Consider the following 25447-nt stretch of genomic DNA (forward strand, 5'->3'; position numbering starts at 1 on the left):
TGATCGTATTGAACAGTGAGGCAGGCTTGAGAGGCTAAATTGCTTGCTCCTGCTCATAGTTCTTACGTTCTGAGAAAGAACTATTCTGTCTAATTCCACCTTCCAGCTCTTGATCTGTAGCCTTGGAAGTAACAGTACCTGAAGAATAAATCTGGTGTTCTTGATTAATAAGGACAGCATTCATTTTAAAACGAATCTTTTACTTTAAATATCGTAGAGAACATTTACTAATTTATAAATGCCACGTAAATTTTTGCATCAGAAATCACAGCTATATAATAATTAAATATAGCATATAATTTCCTTTAAATTTCTCATCATTTTGAATCATTATATTTCACCATTGTTTTCTACCTAACTTCAGTTGTGCACTCTAATAAACTGTATAATTCTCCTTTCCTTAATACTTACCACATTGTAAACGTGCGATAGAAGAAGTAACAAAGGAGCACCCAATGAATGGTAGGATACCAGGAAGCTCAAAGGAACAGAAGGATATTTGGGTGCTTGTTCACAGATCCCCGAAGGCGGAAAGACATGTTAAGGGGTAGTTAAGAAGGCATACGGGACATTTGTCTTTCAGTCCTGGCATAAATTATAAGAGCAGGGGGTCATGTTGGATCTATACAAAACTTTGGTTAAGCCACAGCTGGAGTACTGTGTTATGTTCTGGTCGCCTCATTATAGGAAGGATGTGATTGCACTGAGACAGTGCAGAGGAGATTCACCAGGATGTTGCCTGGGCTAGAGTATCTGAGCTATGGAGAAAGGCTGGATAGGCTCAGGTTGTTTTCATTAGAGCACAGAAGCCTGAGGGGGGATATGATTGAGGTGTATAAGATTGAGGGGTATGGACACAGTGGATAAGAAGCAGTTGTTCCCCTTAGTTGAAGGGTCAATAACCAAGGGGTATTGAATTAGTAAATAACCAAGGGGTATGATTTTAAGGTGAGGGCCAAGAGGGTTAGAGGGGGTTTCAGAAAATAATTTTTCACCTGGAGGGTGGTGTGAGTCTGGAATGCACTCACACCACCAGGTGTGATTATAGGTAATAGAGGTAATAGTGACGGAAAAGGTCACAACCTTTAAAAGTACGTGGATGAGCATTTGAAATCACATAACATTCAAGGCTATGGGCCAAATGCAGGAACGTGGGATTAGTGTAGATTTTGTGCTGTTTTGTCAGTGCAGATTTGATGGGTCAAATGGTCTCTTCTGTACAGTATGACTCTATGTATGAACACAGTCATGCACCATTGAGTCTGAAAACACCATTAATGTTCCCACAACACTGTGGACCAAAAATACAATTTACTAATTCAATCCCCAGAAATCAGTGACCAAATGTGCTCCTTTCCCTCCACCCCCTCACTATTCCCGCTGGCTGCAATGTTAATTGATGTTTGGGACTGGGAATTCTGGCTTTATTATGTATGCCACCCACCCATTTCCGACTGCAGCTGTCTTGTAGCCTGCTTACCCGGTTTTGTTTGATTTCCTGCCTACGCCCTTCCATTGAATTTCAGTATCTGTTGCTGCCATTGCGCCAGCTACTACCAGCTCACCTTGAACCTCCACCCACTGCATCAGGCCTCTCCATTTGAAACATTCCCCAACATCATGACTGCCCTGCTTATAATATTGCAGTCAGCCTTTATTTTATCTTCACTTAGAGAATACAGATTTTCTGGCTCCTGCGGTTCCATCAAGGTTTTTTATGAATGAATTTGGAAGCTCACAGAATGATTTGCCTGCTGTGTCATTATCTTTCTGTGTTCCAAATTTTGTATTTCTCAAGCATGGCCTAAACGTTTTAAGATGGTGTTTGAATGTAGGTCAGGCTCTTTTTTTGACCATTCATGGAAATAAATCTGCCTATATTGAACACTCTGATAAACACTTTGCTCACAATCCGAGTATGTGCATTGTGGTACATAGAATGTACAGTGCAGTAGGAGGCCATTCGGCCCATCGGGTCTGCACCGGCCCTTGGAAAGAGCACTCTACTTAAGCCCACGCCTCCACCCTATCCCCAACTAACCTTTTTGAACATTAAGGCAATTTATCATGGTCAATCCATCTAACCTGCACATCTTTGGACTGTGGGAGGAAACCAGAGCACCCGGAGGACACAGGGAGAACGTGCAGACTCCGCACAGACAGTGACCCAGACCGAGAATCGAACCTGAGACCCTGGAGCTGTGAAGCAACTGTGCTAACCATTGTGCTTCCCACACCCATTACCTGTTCTAGGCCTCCAAGTCCCAGCCCAAACCTTTCCCAACTTATTTTTTTTTTGGTTTTGTATTTATTCCACTTTTGGTCTTTCGATTGTAAACATAATGATATGGAACATGTTTTTGGGCTTGGCCAGAGGGAGGTAGAGCGAGCAGAAAGCATTTGGAACCTGTTACAATAGTTTCCATGACAGCTGAGCAGTGATAAAATAACGTGATTGTTCATCGTCCATCCGGCACTGCTCACATTTCTCAGAAATTATTTATCTGTGATCACGGATGTCCTGATTTGCTCTGCAACTTCATGTCATACTTCCATCCTTAATTTCTGTCGGGTTTTTAAATAGCCCGTAACAGTATAGCAAATTTCCCCCCAGGTTCCTAGTGGAGTAATGGTCGTTTAAACCTGCAGTTTGGGTGTCCAAAATATTCAGTAGCTTGAACATATTTCAGGCCCGTTTAATATTTCCCCTAAATATACCCAACGTTTAACATTGAGGATAGTTAAAAAAAATATCCTGTTGTTTTACATGGGAGTGATTACTGTGGGGAGGTGTAATATAGTTTGTGTTTATATTATTATCAGTTGTTGGAACCACCTATATTCGTGGAAATACGCCCATCATTGTCTTGGGGAAAATTTCCAGAGTGTTTTCAAAGTGCAGTTTCAGCATTTTGTTTTAAAATGGTGTGAAAGGCGGAATCGCTTTGTTATCTGCCAGGCAAATTCCGGCGGAAGTAATGCTTGTTCTATCAGAAATTAAACGCAGAGGGTCAGATATCCCGATACTAAGAACAGGATATAAAATCCATCCGTTGCAAAGCTATTTCAGTCCATGAGTGGGGGGGGGGGGGGGGCGGAATGAAATGCTTCACTTGCAATTCCACCCATAAATGTTTCCAATGATAGAAGCAATGTACACCCAGCCTGGGACATTGTGGAACGGAAAGGGTGCGGGCGATCCTGAGGAATGAGGGGAACGCAGTGACTCTCAGGCCGCGCTGTTCTCTCCGGCTGCAACGTCAGTGCGCTCCGATATCCTGTTCATGTGTGCCTCACACGCTGGCCTGCTTGCCTTGGACTTGTAATGGAAAGTAGCTGAGTGACAGGGCCACTGGCCACACGCCTGCTCCGCGCTGCTTTTCCATAATAGAGCAAGAACGCCCAGTAAAAATAGGAGCTGGCTGGGGAGGCACTTCTCCCCGAAGGTGACCCTCAGGAGGATGGTTCGGGATGGCTTCCCCCACCACTCATCTGTAAAGTGAAACGATACCCAGCAGCTCCCGACAGATCCGTTTCCTGATGTTATATATATTTAATTCGGCATAAGCATTGGAACCTGTCCTGTACACCTTCCGAACGCTCTGATGACCATTTGTTGCACTGTCGTCCAAATTGGCAGCTTCCTTGAGTCAGGGCCGGTGCTAGGAATTGCGGGCCCAATTAGAAAAGTGATGGCGGGGCCCCTACTCTACAAAAGTAAAAATTTATGTATGTTTATATTTTGTGTAGTATGCTCGTCTTTAACCCAAAAAAAACATTAAATGCTTGATATACTAAAATTTTGAAACTTACTTCCCCGGGCGGAAGGATTTGGCGGCGCAGGGCTGAAGGATTTGTCGACGGTAATGCGGTGCGTTCCCCAAAAGTAAAAACTACCCTATAGTTCCTCTTAGAATACAGAAAAGGCTTCAAACGGTAATTCTGTCGCCGCTGGCGCGGGGCCCCCTTAAGGTGCGGGGCCCAATTTGATGAAATTGGTCAAATAGGCTTAAAACCGGCCCTTCCTTGAGTGACAAATACACTTGATCCCATTATTAATTTGGAATGAACATCATAACGGGGTCGGATCTAATAGGATTCCACCATATGTGATCGAGCCAGGATACAGAGCCATTCACTTTATTGCGTTCCTGCACAATGTGTGATCCTGAATCTGTTTTCTGATCGTGTTTAAACAAAAATACTTCTCCTCGGCAAGGAAATCACCGTACTTAAGCCAGTGGACATTTAAAAGTCAGTTTTGTTTTGCCTCCCACGGTTGGAGATTTGACAATAATTAATTGCAAACAGTTCATCATTTCAATATAAACCAGGTTGACTTTCGAGAACTTTTAACACTGGGTACACATAGCTAATACACAGAAAACAAATGCTGATAACTTAAGGAATTTGAGATGGGTATAATACATATATGGTGGAAATATTTATATCATTTGTATAATATATGCCTATTTATATAAATATACATATTGTGTTCAAAGGAATGTGAGAGGCACTTTTTACACACTGATGCCGGCAGAATATGTTCCTATAAAGGAACATTTGGTATCAGACTTAGAGACCATTCACTATAAACACTGCCTGTGATCAGAGGCCCGGCTGGAAGCCAAGAACAAGCCGTGACGCGCGGCTCCCTTGTGCGGAGAAGGAAACTCCCTGTGGTTTCCATGGAGACACGACCTGTCATACACTTCAGAGGAACAACTCCTCCACGTTACTTAGCAACACTATTGATCCACGATTAAAACTAACGCCAAGACACATCACTTGGCTAACCTTTCTTTACCCTATGGCCCAAGTAGACCATTTCGGATCGGCCCTTTGGTTTGAGATATTCACCTCAGTTTTGTTCACTTAGTGGTTTAGTTTTGCAGCTTGTGGGCGGACACATTGGTGTTCCCAAAGTCCTTCAGCTCAATATAGGACAAACTGTTCTCAGACGTGAGCCGCCTCTGTCGCCTCTTTTTTTTCGCTTGTTCTTTTTTTTGCTGAACATTGTGGCAATAGAAAATATTTCGGTCACGTTTAAAACGAGCGTGGTGATCCGTTAGCGTCGTTTATGTTATTTTACAAAAGTACATAAACTTTGAGATCCAAATTAGGGAATATTTTTGTGTTTTATCTTTGGTATTCATTTTCAGAATTCCGGCAAGATTGACAATTCTAGTCCACCCTCAGTTGCCTTGAGGGGGTGGTGGGAATAACTTTCAAGAATGATTTTCTGGGTCGCTACAGAGGGTATTTAAGGTACATGTAGGTCAAACCGGGAAAATGGGGGAATTCCTTCCCTAATGGACATTAATGAACCAGTAGAGTTTTTTTTCACAATTGGGCAGCTTCATTGTCTCTTACCGATTTTTAACAAATATTTTGACTTTTAATCTGAATTGAAAAACATTATGGGTTTTGGACCCATTTTCTCTGGTTCCAGACTTTTCAATTCCGTCCCCAGCAAGGGAGACATAGTACTCCACACATCAAAGGAAAACGGTTTCTCAGTCCCCCCTCCCCCCCAAGCCCTTCACAAGCGTTAACTGTAAATAGTTTCCCCCCTCACTTCAGTCCCAGTAAATGCCTGACATGGGCTAAATGTGTATTCCGTATAAATTAGCACATAAATAGAACATTTCTAAAGAACCAGTTTAAACGGGAACTGGGTGCAGTTGTTGCTTGTGTCACTGGTAATAAAACTATATGATCAAAAATGTATTTTTGTATTTTACAGACTATGAAATTAAACCAGCTCTGTGAAACATGAAAGACCATGGCTTCTAATTGCTGTGAACAGGATTTTGAAGATGCTGGTGCAACTGGCTGGATCATGTAGAAAATAAATAAATTCCTCCCCAAATTGTTTGAAATAATTCTACTGTGAACAGGATTTTGAAGATGCTGGTGCAACTGGCTGGATTATGTAGAAAATAAATAAATTCCTCCCCAAATTGTTTGAAATAATTCTACTGAAACTATTGATGTTACCCAAATTAAACACCCTTTCATTAAATACACTCATTTGTGATTAGGGCAGCTTGTTCCTTGAGGAATTTATCACATGTATTCATTGTGGGATAAATCTCAGTGGAAATGGCGCACCAATTTACCATTCCCATTTCTATGTTAAGCAATGTTTGCAAGGAGCGCGGGTATTAGAAAGATTGAAACACAATCTGAATTAAAGACTCGCTTTCGTTTGAAATTAGCTGGGGTTTGTGAAATTGCTCCAAGGGAATCTTGAAAGCTTAACCTTTCCAGAACATGGGTATTTCTATATATGTTTATTAAAGCTTTGTATTTATTTTCCCCCAGATTACAAAAGAAGCGGCACATTACTAAATATACATAAACTACCTGGCACTAATTTAAGACAATCTGTTTGATGAGAACAGTGTAACCTCAAGGGAAACACTGGAGCAGAGTGAAACTACCTTGGAAGCCAAAGGTTTTCAGGAAAAGGATTGAGATCTGAGGAACACAGTCTGCTGTTACTGGTGGTTGATGGGGTCAGACTACACTAGGGGCCAGCTAAGCACTGGAACAAGAAGACCCATGAAGAAAAGTTATGTAAAAAAACTTTTATTGGATCATACAAAATAGCTGTACAATAAACAAAATGGCCATCATGTAAATAAATAATTGTATAAATTATCAAATTGACAATCAGCATGAACTGTTGTCACTTTTTAAAGAGTGCAATCAAATATTAAAAAAGGTAAAAAAAGTGCTAAAACGCCCGTTTGGTCCTCCCCAGACAGTTTTCAGAATTGACACAGTGCACAGGTCTGGTTGAGGTAATAAAGTTCTTCAAAACAACAAGCATACTCCTGGTCTGGGAAATGAACTTAGACGGGGTTCTGTACATGGAACAGGGATCTTTCAGCTTATTGTACTTGGTTTAGTTTATTTTTTGTCAGTCAGTCTTTTCCAGTATATCAGTACGTGGGGGACGTGGTAATTGGACTCTGGAGATAATTCAGGGAGTTCGCTGCTGGGCGGACAGGCATGGAGACAGGGAAGTTAAAGACAAATCGAGTTGAAGCACCAGAGGGGTTGTTTGCAGGGCTGGCAGCCTCTGTTGAACACGAAGGGGTCAATACTTGAGATTCAAACTGCAAGAGCTGCCCCATGAAGCTGAAATTGGGGGAGATGACGCTCCGGCGTTGCTTAACAAAGTCGAAAGCTTCGTCCAACTTCACTCGGTTTGCCCTCATGAGATAAGCCAGGCAGATGGTGGCAGATCGAGAGATGCCAGCTTGGCAGTGTACAAACACTCTGCCGCCAGTGTTCTTCACAGAGTCTGAAAGAAAGAACAGATCGGATTTAATCCCAGACACTGGTTTTAAAGAAAACTCAATAACAATTTAAATTTCCAAGTTTAGAATAAATTGATCGGTATAACCAACTATAAACAAGCCTTGGCTAGGTGCCTGAGAATGTCAAATGTTTCCAGATGAAGTGGAAACTAAATTTAAATTAATGATAATTCAGAGGTGAATTCCACCTCCGTGGTAGAAGAATGTTGGTGCTCAGTATTTTAACCAGTTACAAGATTCTGTTAGCACTGGGAGATGTTATGATGCAGCAAGCCTTTAACGTTTCCACACGCTAAAACCAAAAGGCTGTTTAATGATCTGAATAAAGACCGTGAGCTTACCGATAAATTCAATGGCCTCAATGAACCAGGAGCTGATGTCTGCTTTGTGACTGTCCTCCACAGGGATGCATTTATATTGATAATGTTCCTCAAAGTGGTTCGGGCAGTTGGCAGAGACATTGATCAGGGCCGTGATGCCCAGGGCGTCCAGCATATCCTTCCTTGAGGCATGGTAGGCACTTCCGAGGTAGAGGAAAGGGAGAATTTCAACAGGTCCACCCTACAGAGAAAGAAAACATCACACCTTAGTTCTCAAGTAAAACCTTCAAACCATCTAATGTTGGTTATTTGCATTCCCTGAAGCAAACATTCCCCTTAGCTTCTGGCGTCAATAACAATAGCGGGGAAATGTAGTCATTTATCAGTCAGTGCCCACATTAAGATTACCCCATTTTTATTGTTAAACGTTGGGCAATACAACTGGGATTACACTGAAGCTCATCAATTATTAATTTTCATCTCAATTAACCAACCTGATCGTAGAGCGGAGTCTCGCAGGAACTGCAGCTCGATTCTGCACTATTGGGGTTGTTGCTGGTGCTCAGAGGTAGAGATAATCCCGAAGGAGGTGCAGGTTTTGTGCAAAACTCTGGATATTCCGAGGAAAACGTATCGTAACCACCTGGAAATGAGCAGAGGATGCAGAGAGCGGGTTATTTCTCTGGTTAACTTTAGGCACCAATTTCAAACTTCCAATTAGTGAAATATAAACACGGGTACAAAGGTTCAAAGGATAGTTACCATCGAAAGTTATAATTCGTTAAATGATGCAAACACAATGTTTTAAACGCGAAGATACAAAACCATCAGATGCGCATATGGTGGGGTTTGAACAATCTATCGACTGTTTAAAATTTAATTCTAGGTAACGAATAGCTTGGGTACATTTATTGTGCCGATATGTTTTTCCGTGGAAGCGGGTTTTCTCTGGACGTTCAAATTTGCTCACCTCGGAGAAAAACGATCCGTGCTCCATAGGATTCCCGGCACAATGCATTGACTGCCAGGAGTACAGTGCTGTCCTTTTTGAGCAGATCAAACTCACATGTCCTTTCATCAAATACAACAACTACGGAATAAAGACCGGACACTAAGCTATTGCGAGACTCCTCGTTGGGCACAATGTGTTCGAGCCCCATTGTCCCTTTCGCCCTTCGTTTGACGATGGTGCTAAATCGGACATTGAGCGAACTGACGATGTGCGAGGCGTTAAAGGCGAAGAAAGACCGGCAGTCCAGCAGCAAACATTTCGATGGATCCTCCTTCAGGAGCAGCCCAAGAGTTTCGTTGCTGACACTGGAGGTTTCCATCATGACCATAATTGCTGATTTACACTCAAAAAAGTTGATTCTCAAGAAGCCACAGCTCCGTTTCTTCCGAGGTTAAAAATAAATCCTCGCTGGCTGTGGGGGCTTATTTTCTCCCCCCGTTTTTCTTGCTGTAGCCTGTTAGTTCGAAGGTTGTCTTTCCCCCTTGTTCTGGCCCCCGCTGCTCCCGACTTGCCTTTTTATGGATGACTTTGTGAATGAAGGGTGACGCGGTGTGGCACGTGACAGCCCATTGTGACGCACTCGGCGCCGAGTTGGAAGTGACACGCCTTGTCCTTGACGTGTGCCAGGGAGACACGTCACGCTGCTTTGTTGTTTCAATTAGAAACAATGTGATGTAACCTCAATCCTTCCAAACCAGGTGACCAGCAACTTACTCAGATACCAGCACACACTCTCTCACAGATATCTACACGCACACAGATATACACACACTCACAGATATCCACTCACACTCCCATATACTCATTGAATCATATAATCCTATATGATTCAATGAGTACATGTGAGTGTGTGTGGATATCTGTGAGCATACATGAGTGTGTGTGGATATCTGTGAGTATATGTGAGCATGCGTGGATATGAGTATGTGTGTGTGTGTGAATATCTGTGTGTGTGTGTGATTAACTCACCCCTCCACTCTATCCCTGTAACACAGTCACCCTACCTAACCTTCTAGACACTCAGATGCTCACACACACTTTTTTTCTTTTAAAATTTTTTTAGAATAGCCAATTATTTTTCTTTTCCAATTAAGGAGCAATTTAGCGTGGCCAACCCACCTACCCTGCAAATCTTTTGGGTTATGGGGGTGAAACCCACGTAAACACGGGGAGAATGTGCAAACTTCACACGGACATTGACCCAGAGCTGGGATCGAACCTGTACCTCAGTGTCATGAGGCAGCAGTGCTATCCACTGCGCCACCGTGCTGCCACTACTCACACACACTCAGAGATAATCACACACACACAGATACTCACACACACTCACATATACTCATATCCACGCACACTCACATATACTCACAGATATCCACACACACTCATATAGCTCACTGGGCTAAATCGAACCACACACACGGGCTTTTAAAGCAAACCAGGCAGGCCAGCAGCATGGTTCGATTCCCATACCAGCCTCCCTGGACAGGCGTCGGAATGTGGCGACTAGGGGCTTTTCACAGTAACTTCATTGAAGCCTACTCGTGACAATAAGTGATTTTCATTTCATTTTCATATGCTCACAGATATCCACACACCCACAGATATACACACACACATACTGAGATATCCACACACACTCTCACATATACCCAAACACACACACTCAGATATACTCACAGATATCCACACACTCACATTTACTCACAGATAACCACACACTCACATGTACTCATATATCCACGCACACTCACATATGCTCATTGAATCATATAATTATATGATTCAATGAGTATATGTGAGTGTGTGTGGATATCTGTGCAGCAGGAGGCCATTTGGCCCATCGAATGTGCACCGACCCTCCAAAAGAGCACACCACCTAAACTCACCCCTCCACTCTATCCCTGTAACACAGTCACCCTACCTAACCTTCTGGACACTCACAATATCCACACCCACTCTCACAGATACCCACGCACACTCAGATACTCACAGACACTCTTTTGTCTTTAATTTTTTTTAGAGTAGCCAATTATTTTTCTTTTCCAATTAAGGGGCAATTTAGTGTGTTCAATCCACCTACCGTGCAAATGTTTGTGTTATGGGGGTGAAACCCACACAGGCATGGGGATGTGCAAACTCCACACGGACAGTGACCCAGGGCCGGAGTATGAATTTATTTTTCTTCTTAAATTTTTTTTTAGACTACCCAGTTCATTTTCCAATTAAGGGCCAATTTAGCATGGCCAATCCGCCTAGCATGCACATCTTTGGGTTGTGAGGGCGAAACCCACGCAAACAGGGGGAGAATGTGCAAACTCCACACGGTCATTGACCTAGAGCTGGGATCGAACCTGGGACCTCAGCACCGTGAGGCAGCAGTGCTAACCCACTGCACCACTGTGCTGCCACTACTCGCACACACTCAGAGATACACACACACACACACTCACATATACTCATATCCACGCACACTCACATATACTGACAGATATCCACACTCACAGACACACACGCATACTCAGATATCCACACACTCTCACATATACCCGTACACACACACTCACATATACTCACAGATATCCACGCACTCACAGACACCCACACACACTCACAGACACCCACAGACACTCACAGACACCCACACACACTCACAGACACCCACACACACTCACAGACACCCACACACACTGACAGATACCCACACACACTCACATCCACACACACTGACAGATACCCACACACTCACAGACACCCACACACACTCACAGACACCCACACACACTCACAGACAACCACACACACTCACAGATATCCACGCACTCACAGGCAACCACACACACTCACAGATACTCACAGATTCACACACTCACATATACTCATATATATCCACGTACACTCACAAATATCCACGCAGACTCACATGTACTCATATATCCATGCACACTCACATATACTCACAGATACCCACACATACTGACAGTTATCCACACACACTCACATTTACTCTCAGATATCCACACACAGTCACAGATACTTAGATATCCACACACAGGATCACAGATATCCACACTCACTCACAGATATCCACACTCACTCACAGATAAACACACACTCACTCACAGATAAACACGCACTCATTCACATATATACACAGTTTTAACTTCAACCAGTGCAGGAAAACTGCAATATCACGGTCCGTCTGATCGTTTCATTTATTTCCAAAGTTGGGAAAGTTTTTTTTTTAAATCACTTTTTCAAGGTGAACTTCAGGCACCCTGAAACTCGCGTGACGATGTAACTTGCGGGCTATCTTATTCGCGTGGGTCACCTGCCTGGAGAAATAAACCTGTCCGGTCATCTGTTTAAAACTTGATTTGGGGTGGGGGGGTAGAGACTGCGCCGCCTTAACCTTTAATCTGGTTTCAAATGGAAATGAAGATAAGAGGCTTAGGGATGGATAATACCTTCTGCCAACGTAATTGTATTGAGCTGTAAAGAACAAGCGAGGGGTTGGACTGGTCAGGACTTTTGTGTGAGGTGACCTGCCGATCCCCCTCCCCCTCCCCACCCCGCCACACACACACAGTGAAATCAATCTGACTGTGTTCCCGCGCATAAAGAAATCCAACACACCGGAGGAAATCACCATCCAGGATGCAGTGTTTTCAATTTCTGTGAAACTAACGAGAATGTCTTTTTCTTTACCCACCTATACATTTGACATTAATGTTAGATGGAAACGCCCTCTGATATATTAAACAAGCGGCCAGTCGTTCTGGGCAGATAGTTCGATCAAATAACGAACATTTTTTTGGTCGAACAGCACATACTTAAAACCGATGTCATATTGAGTCGCTGCTGGACAGCAGAAACTACGCGGCGAATGAGCTCAATCTTGAAACGCGGGAAGTCGTCTTTTCATCATACCTCCATGCAAAGACGTCGCCAGTCATATTTTGAAACGCTATCAGAAAAGAAAATGAGTTCAGAACTTATTTAAAACCACCGCAGCAAAAAAAAGCATGTCGGTAATCAGAACCTTTGTCAAAGACCATGAATGTCTCCGAGCTGTATTCGATGGTAATGCTAAATTAATGCCTGCTTAATGCTAGAATCGCACACAATGTCTTTTCTTTTACTTTGTTAATACCATGTTTAGCTTTGTCAAACCACTGTAATATGGGTCTGCACACTTAGAATGCCACTGGGTTAATTAACGATTAATCAAAATAGGACCATTTTAAGACCGACGATTACTACAAGAAAGTGTTCCTACGTGTTTGTATATTTATTTCTGATGTAATTTCGGACAATTGCCTCATCGACCCTGATGTCTCATCGAGACTGATTGAGTTGGAGGAAGGGCTGGCGACAAGAAATTAAGACATTTATAACATTGATAACATTGGAAGGCACGTATTTTTGCAATTGGGCCGATTTGGTCATCGATGAACAACGTGCCTATGATGTATGTGCAATTCACTTCGGATAAACAGTGAGCTGACGTTGGCTTCTGAGAATTCGAACTCCTATGATAAAGTTTTGGTTTATTGTTGGACTGGGGGGGGGGGGGGGGGGTTGAAGAGGATATTACAGACCCAGCTGGTTAGCCAATCGCATTACACTTTCAATGCCGGAATTGAACCAATTGTTACTAGTTTTTGTCAGTGAGAATCTAACTATTTTAGAGGAATTCTTAGGATCAGTTTCACCAACGCAAATAAAAGAAATTGCACAAAAGCAGAGCACAAATATAAGCAGCTAAATTTTAAATCAAAATGTTTTCCGCAGCAACTTTTTTCGTGCAGTGCCTGCCCACTGGCCGTGGAAGGCCTCAGATGTACTGGCAGACACCATGGCCTCCATCTCTCTCCGGGGTTAGGCAGATGCAGACCGAGCTGCAGGAGATGGAGGCAGCAGGTCAACCTGAAGCATTGGTGAGTGGCTAATGGTGTCCCTTATTAGCTAAATTCCAGTATGCCTTGCTGATGTGAAGCTGATTTATTTCCTTACTGTGTTTCCTCTTACATCGGTTAAGCCTTATAATATCTTGGGGCTCTTGAATACAACACTCCTAATGAAACACTTGTGTGTATTAAAATTATGTGCAGAAGCAGTCCTAGTTTTCCATATAAGATATTTTATTACTCAGATGTGCATAGATCCCAATACTGGATCTGGATTGTTCTTGTTAAACTGAGGAAGCAAGTCACAATCCATGCTCTGAGAAGCACCATTCCTCAACAGTGGAAAGTTTTACACTGTAAAACAGAGAACATGTGATTTAGTTATATGATAGCCATAAAAATTTGAGTACACATTCATGATGCCTTCAGATTGCCCATTATGTTGTTATGTATGTAATAAACATTACAAAGCTTGTTATGAAATCCAGAATATGGCTAATTGCTTTTCCTTAAATCTTAATGTTGTTAAACACGCAATAAAAAAAAACATTTTAATACTGAAAATCAAAATGAAATTTCTAAGTGTGATCAAATATAGTGTCAGTACAGCAGAACACTGCCACTATATCTCTCTGAAAGTCGAAACAATCATTTACCATCACAGAAGTAAAATACTGCAGTTGCTGGAAACCCTGAATTAAAAACATATTGCTGGGAATACTCAACAAGCCTGACAGCATCTGTGGAGAGAAAACAATGTTAGGATATTAGATATATGATCCTTCATCAGAACTGAATGTTAACTCTGTTTCTCTCCCCACAGAGAGAGACCAGCTTTGTGAGTTTTGTTTGAGCTACACTCATCATGGATAGTAGAGAGTTTTCATCACACTCTTGACTTGGTGAGATTGAAGGCAAATAAATCCCCAGGTCCTGATAATCTACATTCCAGAGTACTTAAGGAAGTGGCTCTAGAAATAGTAGATGCTTTGGTGGTCTTCTTCCAAGGTTGTATAGATTCTAGAACAGTTCTATGGATTGGAGGGTAGCTAATGTAACCCTACTATTTAAAAAGGGTGGTTTCGAGAGAAATCAGGGAATTAAAGACCAGTCAGCTTGACATCGGTATTAGAGAAAATGCTCATTATAAAATATTTAATAGCAGAGCATGGCAGCACAGTGGTTAGCACAGTTGTTTCACAGCTCCAGGCTCCCAGGTTCGATTCCCGGCTTGGGTCACTGCCTGTGCAGAGTCTGCACGTTCGCCCCGTGTCTGCGTGGGTTTCCTCCGGGTGTTCCGGTTTACTCCCACAGTCCAAAGATGTGCAGGTTAGGTGGATTGGCCATGCTAAATTGCCCTTAGTGTCCAAAAAGGTCAGCTAGGGTTATGGGGATAGGGTGGAGGTACGGGCTTAGGTAGGGTGCTCTTTCCAAGGGCTCGTGCAGACTTGATGGCCTGAATGGCCTCCTTCTGCACTGTAAATTCTATGATTCAAAGCACTTGGAAAACAGTGGCAGAATTGGACAGAGTCACCATGGATTTATGAAAGGGATATCATATTTGACAAATCTGGATTTCTTTGAGGAGGTAACAAGTAGAATTGATGAGGGGGAGACAGTGGATGTGGTTTATTTGGACTTTCAAAAGGCTTTTGCAATGTCCCACATATGAGATTAGTGTGTAAACTTAAAGTGCATTGGATTGAGGGTAATGTATTGAGATGGATAGAAAACAGGTTGGCAGACTGGAAACAAAGAGTAGGAATGAACAGATCTTTTTCCAAGTGGCAGGAAGTGACTAGTGGGGCACTGCAGAAATCAATGCTAGGGCCCCAGCTATTCACAAAATATAATAATGAATTAGATGAGGGAACTAAATGTAATATCTCCATACTTACAAATGACACAAAGCTGGTGGGAGGTGAGCAGTGAAGAGGATGCAGAGATGCTTCAGTGTGATTTGGACAAGTTGAGTGAGTGAACAAATGTGTGGTAGATGCAGTATAATATGGAGAAATGTGAGGAAATCCGCTTTGGCAGCAAAAACATAAACGCAGATTATCTGAATGGCTATAGGTTAAGAGACTGGGGTGTCCTTGTACACAAATTGCTGAAAGTAAGCATGCAGATGCAGCAGAAGGTGAAGAAGGCAAATGGTGTGTTGGCCTTCATTGCGGGATGTTTGGAGAACAGGAGCAGTGATCTCTTGCTACCATGATACAGGGTCTTGGTGAGACCACACCTGGAATATTGTGTGCAAATGTGGTCTCCTTATTTGAGGAAGGATGTTCTTGTTATGGAGGGAGTGCAGCCTGAGATTCCTGGGATTGATATATGAGGAGAGACTGAGTCAGTTAGGATTATGGAATTTAGAAGAATGAGGGGTGATCTCCTAGACACCTAGAAAAATAAGTGGGGGGGGGGGGAACTCCTAGAAACATATACAATTCTGACAGGACTAGACTGGGTTGATGCAGGAAGGATGTTCCCAATGGCGGGTAGTCCAGAACCAGGGATCAAAGTCTAAGGATACAGGGTAAACCAGTTAGGACTGAGATGAGACATTTCTTCACCCAGAGTGGTGAGCCTGTGGAATTCCCTACAGTTGAGGAAACAGTTGAGGGAAGAACGTTTTAAGTTCTCAAGAGGGAGTTGGACAAAGCTCTTGGGGCTAAAGGAATTAAAGAATATGGGTGAAAGCAGGAACACACTACTGAGTTGGATGATCAGCCAAGATAATAAATGGCAAAGCAGGCTCGAAGGGACGAATGGCCTACTCCTATTTTTTATGTCTCTATGTTGTGTATGATATTGTGAATGATATTTCCTGGTGCCCTTCCTTTTTAAAAAAATAAATTTAGAGTACCCAATTCGTTTTTTTTTCCAATTAAGGGGCAATTTAGTCTGGCCAATCCACCTACCCTGCACATATTTGGGTTGTGGGGGCAAAACCCACGCAAACATGGGGAGAATGTGCAAACTCCACATGGAGAGTGACCCAGAGTCGGGATCGAACCTAGGACCTCGGCGCCGTGAGGCAGCAATGCTAACTACTGCTCCACTGTGCTTCCCCCTGGTGCCCTTCCTGTAGGTTCTGTGGCAAGGTGGTGGGCTCTCTTGATTGGGCACCCTGTGACCCTATGGAGAGCCCCAACAATGTAAGGGCTGCTCCTACTGAAAGGCCCTCATTTCCATCTACATTGACTAGGTCTACCTGAATGGCTCTGGTGCACATGTTCCACTCACCTTTCTTTGTGATGTCCTGCAATGCCAGCTCACTGGAATACAGCTGGGCCTGAAGATCCGCTGGACCCTTGGCCAAAAACTCCTGGTGCTGGGCTCTTCACCTTCAAACGTATGGAAACCCCAGTGGCAGGCATGTAACCACCTGATTGGCATTTAATTCTGTCGAGATCCCGGAAATAGCTTCCAGGGTGGGTGCCTGGCATTCCAGTTGGTGGATGGCCATGGTCACAGTTATTAAACAAAGGCCATCGCATACAGCTTGCCAATTAAAGCACTACTTGCACCTAAGATCTGAAATAGGAGGTATAATGTGCCTGGAGAAATCTTGCAGGAAGTGAATCTGATCTGGGAAAGATTGAAGAATGAAACAAGATGAGAGAGACAGTGAGATCCAAGGTTTGTATATCAGGCACTGGAGACCTTAATAGAACAGCTGAAAAGGAGTATACATCTGCAGGGAATCTGGAGACCCTCCTGGCACATGCTCAGTAGACAGTCGGAAAAGAGAGCCATGGAGGTCAAGGATAGAAATCAAGCCTCCAGTACTTGGATATAGTGCCGCAAAGATTTAAATGGATTCACATGAGTGATCGGCATCTGTGAATGCATCTTCAAATGCTATGAATTATCTACTGTATACCTACTCTCAAGACTACTCAATTCACTGCACTCCACCTCCATCACTCTCTTACCAATAATCTCTAACAATGGTGATGAGTCATACCTGATACTCCAGCTGGGGGATGTCAGCCAGTACCAGGCTGACCTTAATGAGGTTCTACGGGACATGTCCCGCTCTCAGATGGGAATGGCCGCGGCGCTGAGGAGCTTGTTCGAGTCGCAGGTGGGCATGTCTGGCGCACTGCAGAGCATGTCCCAGTCACTGAGGAGCATCGCCGAGGGCGTTGACACAATGTTGCGGACTGTGGGGAACTGCCATTGCTGGCAGAGCCAGATGATGCAGGAGCAGCTGACGTTTGAACTGCTGCCTCTTCATCCCAAGGTGAACCCCAAGGCCCTATGGGCACCAAGCGGAAGGAGGGGCCCTGAGTGCCAACCCAGACCCGTCCCATGGAGTGGCGATGGTGGGCACAAGCTACCCCGCGTTCCACCCCTCTCATGAGGCTGCATCTCAAAGTCAGAGCACGAGACAGGGCAGCACGGCTGTGCATGTGCCGCTAATAAGTGAGCCGAGCCCTCAGGTGTCAGAACCACCAGAGGACACACGCCAGGGGCATCGAAGGCCACGGGACAAGATAAACAGCTGACTGCCTCCACCTCAGATGTGCAACCTGGAGAGACACCTAGATGTAGTGGTAGAGCTAGGAGGGCAAGGCATCTTGAGGATCACTGAGGGCACCTGGGGAGCCGTGGGAGGGGGGTAGGCAGGGGTGGGGGGTGGGGTGCGGCTAGTATTACACATTAAACACTCTTGTGCACAACCAGTATGATGCCTCTGTGACTTTCTTCCGCAATGCTGGCTGACCTCCGAACCCCTTGGCTTCTCCATCTATTCACTGGCCTCGTTTTGCTTGAGCATGAGCGTAACGAGGCCGGTGAATCGTGCCCAGAGTGTTTCTTGGTGTTTGGAATCAGAGAAGCAAAGGGAAGCTGAAACAGTGTTCGAAAATAATGGAGGGAGCTTAAAAAAAGGCAGCAAAAATCTTGCTCAAAACCAATCTGAAGAATGCAATTCATAATGTAAGAGTCATGGCAGAGGAGCAAGAAGTGTGGTTGACATATGACCATGAGGCAGGTAAGTGTATGCATTTGTATGTGTGAAGGGAAGGTCAAATGGAGGTGTAGTGCTAGAAGCTGTAGTTTTAGAGGTGGCATACTGGGGGAGCTATGAGGGCAGAAGCAGTGAAGCCAATCGGGAAGCAACTGAGGGAGTGGGGAGGATAAGGGGAGAGGAGGGAAGGCTCTGATGGAGTGGGGCAAAGAGGAGCCTGGTTTAGGTATGAGGGGTGAGGTCGTGACAGAATCTGAGAACAACAGAGTAAGTAGAATAAAAAGGGGAAAAAAAAGAGGTAAACTGAAACCAAAAACTGAAAATGCAGTGAGAAGATCAATGGCAGAGAGCTAGGAGACAAAGTTCAGAAGCATATGGGACAGAGTCCACCTGACATGGCACTATTTTGTTTATATTGCATCCGCCATTCTGAAATGCTGATAACATTTGACATTTAAATTGGATTACCCATTATAAACGTTTACACGGATAGTGTGCATTGTAAATATTGATGTAAACACATTACAACAATTACAAAAAATGTCTTTCACTTATATAGCTAATGTCCCAAAGGCACTTCAGAGAAAACTATCAAACAAGTTTTTACACTGAGCTCGATAAGGAGGCTTGAAGGCAGATGACTAAAAAGTTGGTGAACAACGTAGATTTTAAGGAGCATATTAAGGCAGGAAAGAAATGTTAAAGAGATGGAGAAGTTTAGAAAGGGAATTCCAGAGGTTAGGACTTTGGTAGATGAAGGCAGAGCTGTCAATGATGGAGCAATTAAAATCGTGGATATGCAAGACGTCAGAATTGGAGGAGTGTAGAGACCGAGCAGCTTCTAAGGCAAGAGGAGATTACAGTGATGGACAGGGGTGAGGCTCAGAAAGCATTTAAAAAAATGAGGATATTATGAGGCTTTGCTCCACTGGGAACTGATGTATATGAACAGGAATAGGTTTGAAGGGTGAAGGGGGTGTTGGTGAGAGTTCAGATATTGACGGAGATGTTTAGATGAGATTAAAGTTATGGAGGGAATGTGGTATATACAGTATATTAAAAATTAGCACCCTGCACTCTTGCGCTGGCCAGTTCCATTGTGGAGTTGGATCAGATTTTCAACGACTTGTGATTCATGGCAACTCAGAAGTGTCGTGTACTACAGTACTACAGTCAAATACAGTTTTATAGGTAAGTTTAAAAAGTTGGCTTCATTTCACATATTCCTCCCATATAATCTCAATGACCATTCCCTAATTCCCATCCCAAGCTATGCCCTGCAAACAATCCCTATGGCCCCTCATTCCCCCATGCAAGGCTCCCCTCCCAACCCTCACCCACCACCCAGCACCTGGGATATTGCCAAACAGGGCCCGAGGTTGAAGGAGGCCATGGCTCGGTGTTTTAAATGGGATTTGTTGTGCATGACACCGAGCAGCCAGAGCTGCAGATCAGCTTTAGAAAATCAGAACCAGAGATTTCTGTTTGATGAATTGATTGGCGAATCTTGAAAGAGCAAAAAATATCATGCATGACTGAGAGGTAGGGTTCAAGTTGTGGGGGGTGGGGGGTAGTGGGAATAAGGGGCCTGGACACAAGAGAAACACTGAGCCTACACTTTTTCTCCATGGTCCTGATTGCCACCCCCCCTAACCATTCAACCCCTATGCCCTTCATGCCCTCCGTGCCAGGCTATGCCCTTCCACCAACCCCATGACCTCATAGCTTCATGCAAAGTTGTGGCACTTCACTGCCCATTCACCACCTATACACTTACAGACCAATGAACCCTCTGTGACAGTAGGATGTGTAAAAGAAGCTTGGAAAAAAACAGTGGAACTAAGTGCAAGGAAGTGCCAATGGTAGGCAGAAGGGACATGGGAAGGGGTATAGTTTGGCATAGGGGTCATGAGGGGTTACTAAGAGGTGGGTGGTGGGGGAAGGGGTGAATGAGGAGACATGGTTGGTGATCAAGGTTGGAGGGCCTTTGTTTTTATTTTCACTGGGGCAGGATTAGGGCAGGTGCTGTTTACAGACACAGCTGGCCATTTAAATCATCAGCTGGGACTTTGTTAGGCCAGGAATGTGAAACCTGAAGTGTGCAGATTAGAACAAGAGCAGATCTGAATTTGGTGGATTAACGTCAGGGTACGTAGCCCTCTGGAAAGCTAAAGTGCCGTTTGGATATACTCCCTTAGGTGGAGATCATGTGTCCTTGGGTGGAGGTCAGATGTCCTTTGGGATAGGTCAGATGCCCTTTGGCAGTATTCAAAGTGGGCATAAATGTGCTTAAAAAGTGCATAAATGCATTATAGTGAATCTCATTCAAACTTTCAACAGGTCTGCAAAAATCTACTGTCAAAACTATCTGAGGCACCTGTCAAAGAGAGATGTCAAGCTGTCCAGGCATTTAAAAGTTTGGCCTTTTATATCTTTGAAAAAAATGTCTGGATTCTTAAAGAAATTATTGTTTGCTATTTCACTCTCTCTGTTGACATAAGCGCAACGTTTTCATTACTGGGTTAGTGCTGCATGATTGATTTCAAACATTCATTATCACAGGTGCCTGTTTCATAGTTTGATTGACTGCTGCAAGTGTCGATAGACTCTTTGATGTAGAACTTTAAATTCCAATGTTTGTCCATATAAGGAATTGTGCATTTGAATCAAATGTTTGATTCTATAAGATTTTATTTAGTTGAAGATATGTAAATATAGTCATTGGGTTCTTATGAAGAAGTGTTGTTTGCAATATAGTGAAGTCTGCAATAGACTGAAGTAGTCTGCAATAGACTGCAGTAGTCTGCAATAGACCCGACACTGAAAACCTATGATTATCCAAAATTGGCGACATTAATGACATGTCTCCCAGTCCAAAATGTGGCCTAAACTGGTTCCAAACTCACTACCACTGGAATCACTATCACCTGGCCGGGGAGAACGGAGGAGGGGTGCAACCAATGCCCTTAGACAGGACATTACACACAAGGCCTCTTCTGCCTGTCCCCACTCCGGACCCAGCTCCTCAAACCAACTTTGTACTTTCACAATGTTCTCTGCCCCGTAATGGAGCATCAGGTAAGCAGCGCCAACCCACTCGATTGTGGCCCTCTCTGCAGGAAAGCTCTTCTAATACTCTGAGTCTTTCTCACCCAAACACAAAGATTAATCTATCAACCCTAGTGTAAAAAGATGTAGGGAGAAAGATGGGAAGACACTGGAACAGAAATAAAAACCGTGGCAATATATTAATTTTGACTGTATGTACTTTACCCACAAGGATAGCGGGAGGCCATCCCACCTCTTCAGCATCCCCTTTAATTCCACTACCAGACTTGCCAAGTTCAGCTTATGTAACAGTGCCCAATCATAGGCCGCCTGACCCTCATTACCTGGACTTTGTCTTGGCCAGTTTAACTGGATACCTCCCCAGATTTGTCCTCTTCCCTCGGGAATTCACTGGGAAGATTTCACTATTACTCACATTCAATCTGTACCCTGCAAAGAATCCAAATTTTTTCAACAGTTCCATAATTTCTCCCATACCTGTGAGAGGATTAGAGACGTACAACAACAAATCATATGTGTAAAGGGGCACCTTATGTTCCTCACCACCACCTCCCCCCATCTTGATGTTGGACAACTATTGACCCCTGACAAACCCTGTCTGGTCCTCAGAGATCACTTCGGACAAGCACCTCTCCAGACATTTCGGCAGAACCTTACCTAGTACTTTGCATTAGTATTTAATGGTGAAGTAGGCTTATAAGACCCGCACTCTGGGGAATCTTTGCCCTTTTTCAGGATTAGAGAAATCGAGGCCTGCGCTAGTGTGGCCTGCAGCACTTCCCTTAGCAGAGAGTCATTGTACATTCCCAGTAAGTGTGGTCCCAACAAGGCCGTGAATTGTTTCCAAAATTCCACTGGAAAACCATCGGCTCCGGTGCTGTCCCCGATTGCATGGAACCGATACAATCCATAAGTTCCTCCAACTTCAATGGTGCCTCCCGCCCCTCCCGCTTCACACTTTCTGCCACTGGCAAGTCCAATCTGTTCAAAAATTGCTCCATCTCCGAGCTATCCTCTGGTGGTTCAGACTTGTGCATCCCTTGATAAAAGAACCTGAAAAGCTCCATTAATCCTGTTCGGAGCAGTAACCAGCTCTCACCATTTTTTTAAACCTGAGCTATCTAATGTTGCCAGCCGTCTCACTTGGTGAGCCAATAAATTACTGGCTTTATCACCATGCTCACAAAATGTCCCTCGTGAATGGTGAAGCGGCCTTGCCATATTTCCCATTAATTCAAGCTCAAATATAATTTGTATCCTCTTTCTCTCTGCCAACAAGTCTGCCATAGGTGCCATGGAGTATTGCCGATCCATCTCCAAGATTAAGTCCACCAAATTTAGCCAACCTTATCCTTGTGGGCCTTGTACAATGTTATTTGCCCTCTTACCACCGCTTTCAAAGCTTCCAAGAATGTGGAAGGTGAGACCTCCCCTTTCTGATTGGAATCTACATAATACCCTATGGTTGAGGCCATCCTTTCACAAAATCCCTTATCTGCCAGGAGTGATGTGTCCAACCTCCAGGGGCGGGCGCTGAGCTTGGCCCATCTCCAATCGCATGGCCATATAGTGTGGAGCATAGTCTGATATTACAATCGGCAAGTACCCAGCTCCTACCACCCCTGGGAATAACGCCTCCCCCACTATAAAGAAATCTATACGTTTCTGAAACATTTGATCTAATTTTTCCATGAGTCCTGAGGTCAGTATGGTGGTTACGAGGCATGGTGGCTTGGTAGGTATAGGCGAAAAGGATGGTGGGTGTGGGGGCATGGGTCGGCACTAGGTTCGCATGAGCTCTGGTGGGTGGGTTGAGGGGTATGTATTGGCAGGGATGGGGATTGGAAATGTGTTTTTGGGGGGTGGGGTGAGGATTGAAGGGATGTTTGATGTTTTCATTTTTATTGATAACCTTTGGACACAGTGTTGGAGCCCCAGGGCATGTTTTCTGCCCAGCCCGCCTCCACACCTGATTATTTCTTTCTGGGTATGCCACCTTCCAGACCAATGATCTGACGCCTGGGCAGCTATTTTTAAAGGTCGTGTTCATGGAGCTGGGAGTCACTGGAAGTGGAAATCTGGGCCTGGGGTGAAGTCTCACTGTAACCAAGTGTGAGCCTTTTAAATAGCCTTGGTACCAAGCAGCCTCTGTGGCTGCCCCTGAACTTTTTCCAGAGCCAGCTGGCACAAATCTATCCCAACATCCAAACCTTGCAGGCATTTTCTCCTGAGATGGCCAGGCCAAGCAGGGAATTTTCCCAACCACCGCTACCCTTCTCGACGATGAAAATCCAGGCCTAAGTGTGTGACTATTCCATATTATGGTCACTTTATTCCTCCTGATGTCTTTATAAGTACTGCTGTGGTAAAGCTCAGTATGGTTTTTAACAATCACGACCATCAACTTTGCTTCATACAATTACAAATCTCCATAATCAAATGTTACTTTCCAATATTCTTTCTGTTCCTTCCCTATTAATATTTATTCAGTTATCAAACGGTGTGCAAAATGACGTGGAGACAACCAAATGTGTTCATCAGAATGTTTTTATACAGTCGACTTTTCGCCATCCAACTTCCACGTTTGCTTCACCAGCAATTAAACAAATGCCACCAAATTGAGATAATGTTTTTGTTTTGGATTTTCACATTTCCTAGCTACTTTACATTTCAAGGGTGCCACTATAAATGATTGGTAAACAGGTCGAAACAGAAGTGGCCCAAGTCCCATTAGCCTTGTAGAATTCAACCAAGAGTCATCCAGGCTCGAAGCGTTAGCTCCCTTATCTCTCCACAGATGCTGTCAGACCTGCTGAGATTGTCCAACATTTTCTGTTTTTGTTCCAGATTCCAGCATCTGCAGTCATTTGCTTTTATCTTAGAATCCAACATGTCCAGTTTATCCAGCACTTGAGCGGTGGAATCAGTTTGCCTGCATCTCTCCTGCCTTCTTTGGGCTCTCCATGTCAAACCGACGGCTCCGGTTTCATGGTCTGGGGAGGAGAGTTGTCACTTTTCTCTTCTGCAAAGAGGGTCTAAAAGGGCAACCCTCCCCACCCCGAACTGGGCACCAAACTTTGACTGTACAAAACAGACCGGAAAAAGAACAGAGACCTGTTTCTCAGCACAGCCAATAGCGAAATGCAAGGCGTCCCGAGAGTGACGGTGCATCCGGGAGGCAGCCGGCGGGCTCCACAGAAAGTTGCCCCACTTTTGCCCTTTGATAATTTCCACTGCATCCATCGCCTCGCTGCTCTGGTCACGGGTTAAAGCCGCCGGGATGGCTTTCGACGTCAGACGGTGAGTTGGGCTGGAGCATCAATACAAACACATGTTTATTTCTCTTGTAATCCAAGCTTGGGGGGAGGATGCAGAGTTTATTCTTATTATTGTTTGTCTTATGAATGCTGCACATTTCTGGTCCTTGTAGCTCCTGGAAATGCTTCCATTTCAGAAACACACTGCAAAACCTCGGCAAGGAGAGTCCAGGGAGATGGGAACAGCTTGCACTTTTAGTGTTTGCAATTCTAGTTCAGCAATTAAAAAAAAATCTGGGCTGCCTTCGAGTTGAGACATGCACCTTTTTAGGATTGCCTCTGACCCATGTTCCAGTGGATTTCACACGGAAATGTACTGTCAGGTCTGGAGCAGCTCTCCAATAATACGTGAGCATTTCAGCAAATATAACTGTGTCATTATAGCCCACGTTGAAATGATAATATATGTATATATATATGTGTGTGTGTGTATATATAGACAGGATAAATAATGTCCGTATGTTATAAAACGACCTGTGCCTCCAGCTCTGCGAGATGATCTTTGCTGTTGGA

General features: G+C 44.0%; 2 protein-coding genes and 1 long non-coding RNA gene across 5 annotated transcripts in view; 2 read left to right on the plus strand and 1 right to left on the minus strand.

Moving 5' to 3' along the window:
• The first annotated feature begins 3177 nt into the window (after positions 1-3177).
• On the plus strand, positions 3178-6739 carry LOC119965169. The gene is made up of 2 exons (XR_005460443.1): positions 3178-3729; positions 5747-6739. It is a non-coding gene; the product is annotated as an uncharacterized LOC119965169 (long non-coding RNA).
• Positions 6579-9170, minus strand: dusp1 (dual specificity phosphatase 1). The gene is made up of 4 exons (XM_038795548.1): positions 8622-9170; positions 8146-8294; positions 7673-7892; positions 6579-7315 (listed from the first exon to the last, which is right to left on the minus strand). The coding sequence occupies exons 1-4, from the start codon at positions 8989-8991 to the stop codon at positions 6951-6953; spliced, it is 1104 nt and encodes a 367-aa protein (XP_038651476.1). The 5' UTR covers positions 8992-9170; the 3' UTR covers positions 6579-6950.
• A 3054-nt stretch (positions 9171-12224) lies between these two features.
• ergic1 (endoplasmic reticulum-golgi intermediate compartment 1) overlaps positions 12225-25447 on the plus strand; it is a 145727-nt gene continuing 132504 nt past the window's right edge. Inside the window, exons 1-2 of one of the 3 annotated variants that reach the window (XM_038795549.1) lie at positions 12225-12743; positions 13455-13600. In XM_038795549.1, coding sequence (XP_038651477.1) covers positions 12717-12743; positions 13455-13600 — 173 coding nt within the window. In that variant the 5' untranslated portion in view covers positions 12225-12716. Of the gene's footprint in view, positions 12744-13454; positions 13601-24405; positions 24918-25047; positions 25283-25447 lie in introns of those variants that run through there. The other 2 variants (XM_038795552.1, XM_038795551.1) reach the window with 2 other exon arrangements.

Source organism: Scyliorhinus canicula, chromosome 4, assembly GCF_902713615.1.
Source record: "Scyliorhinus canicula chromosome 4, sScyCan1.1, whole genome shotgun sequence".
NCBI classification, from domain to species: Eukaryota; Metazoa; Chordata; class Chondrichthyes; order Carcharhiniformes; family Scyliorhinidae; genus Scyliorhinus; species Scyliorhinus canicula.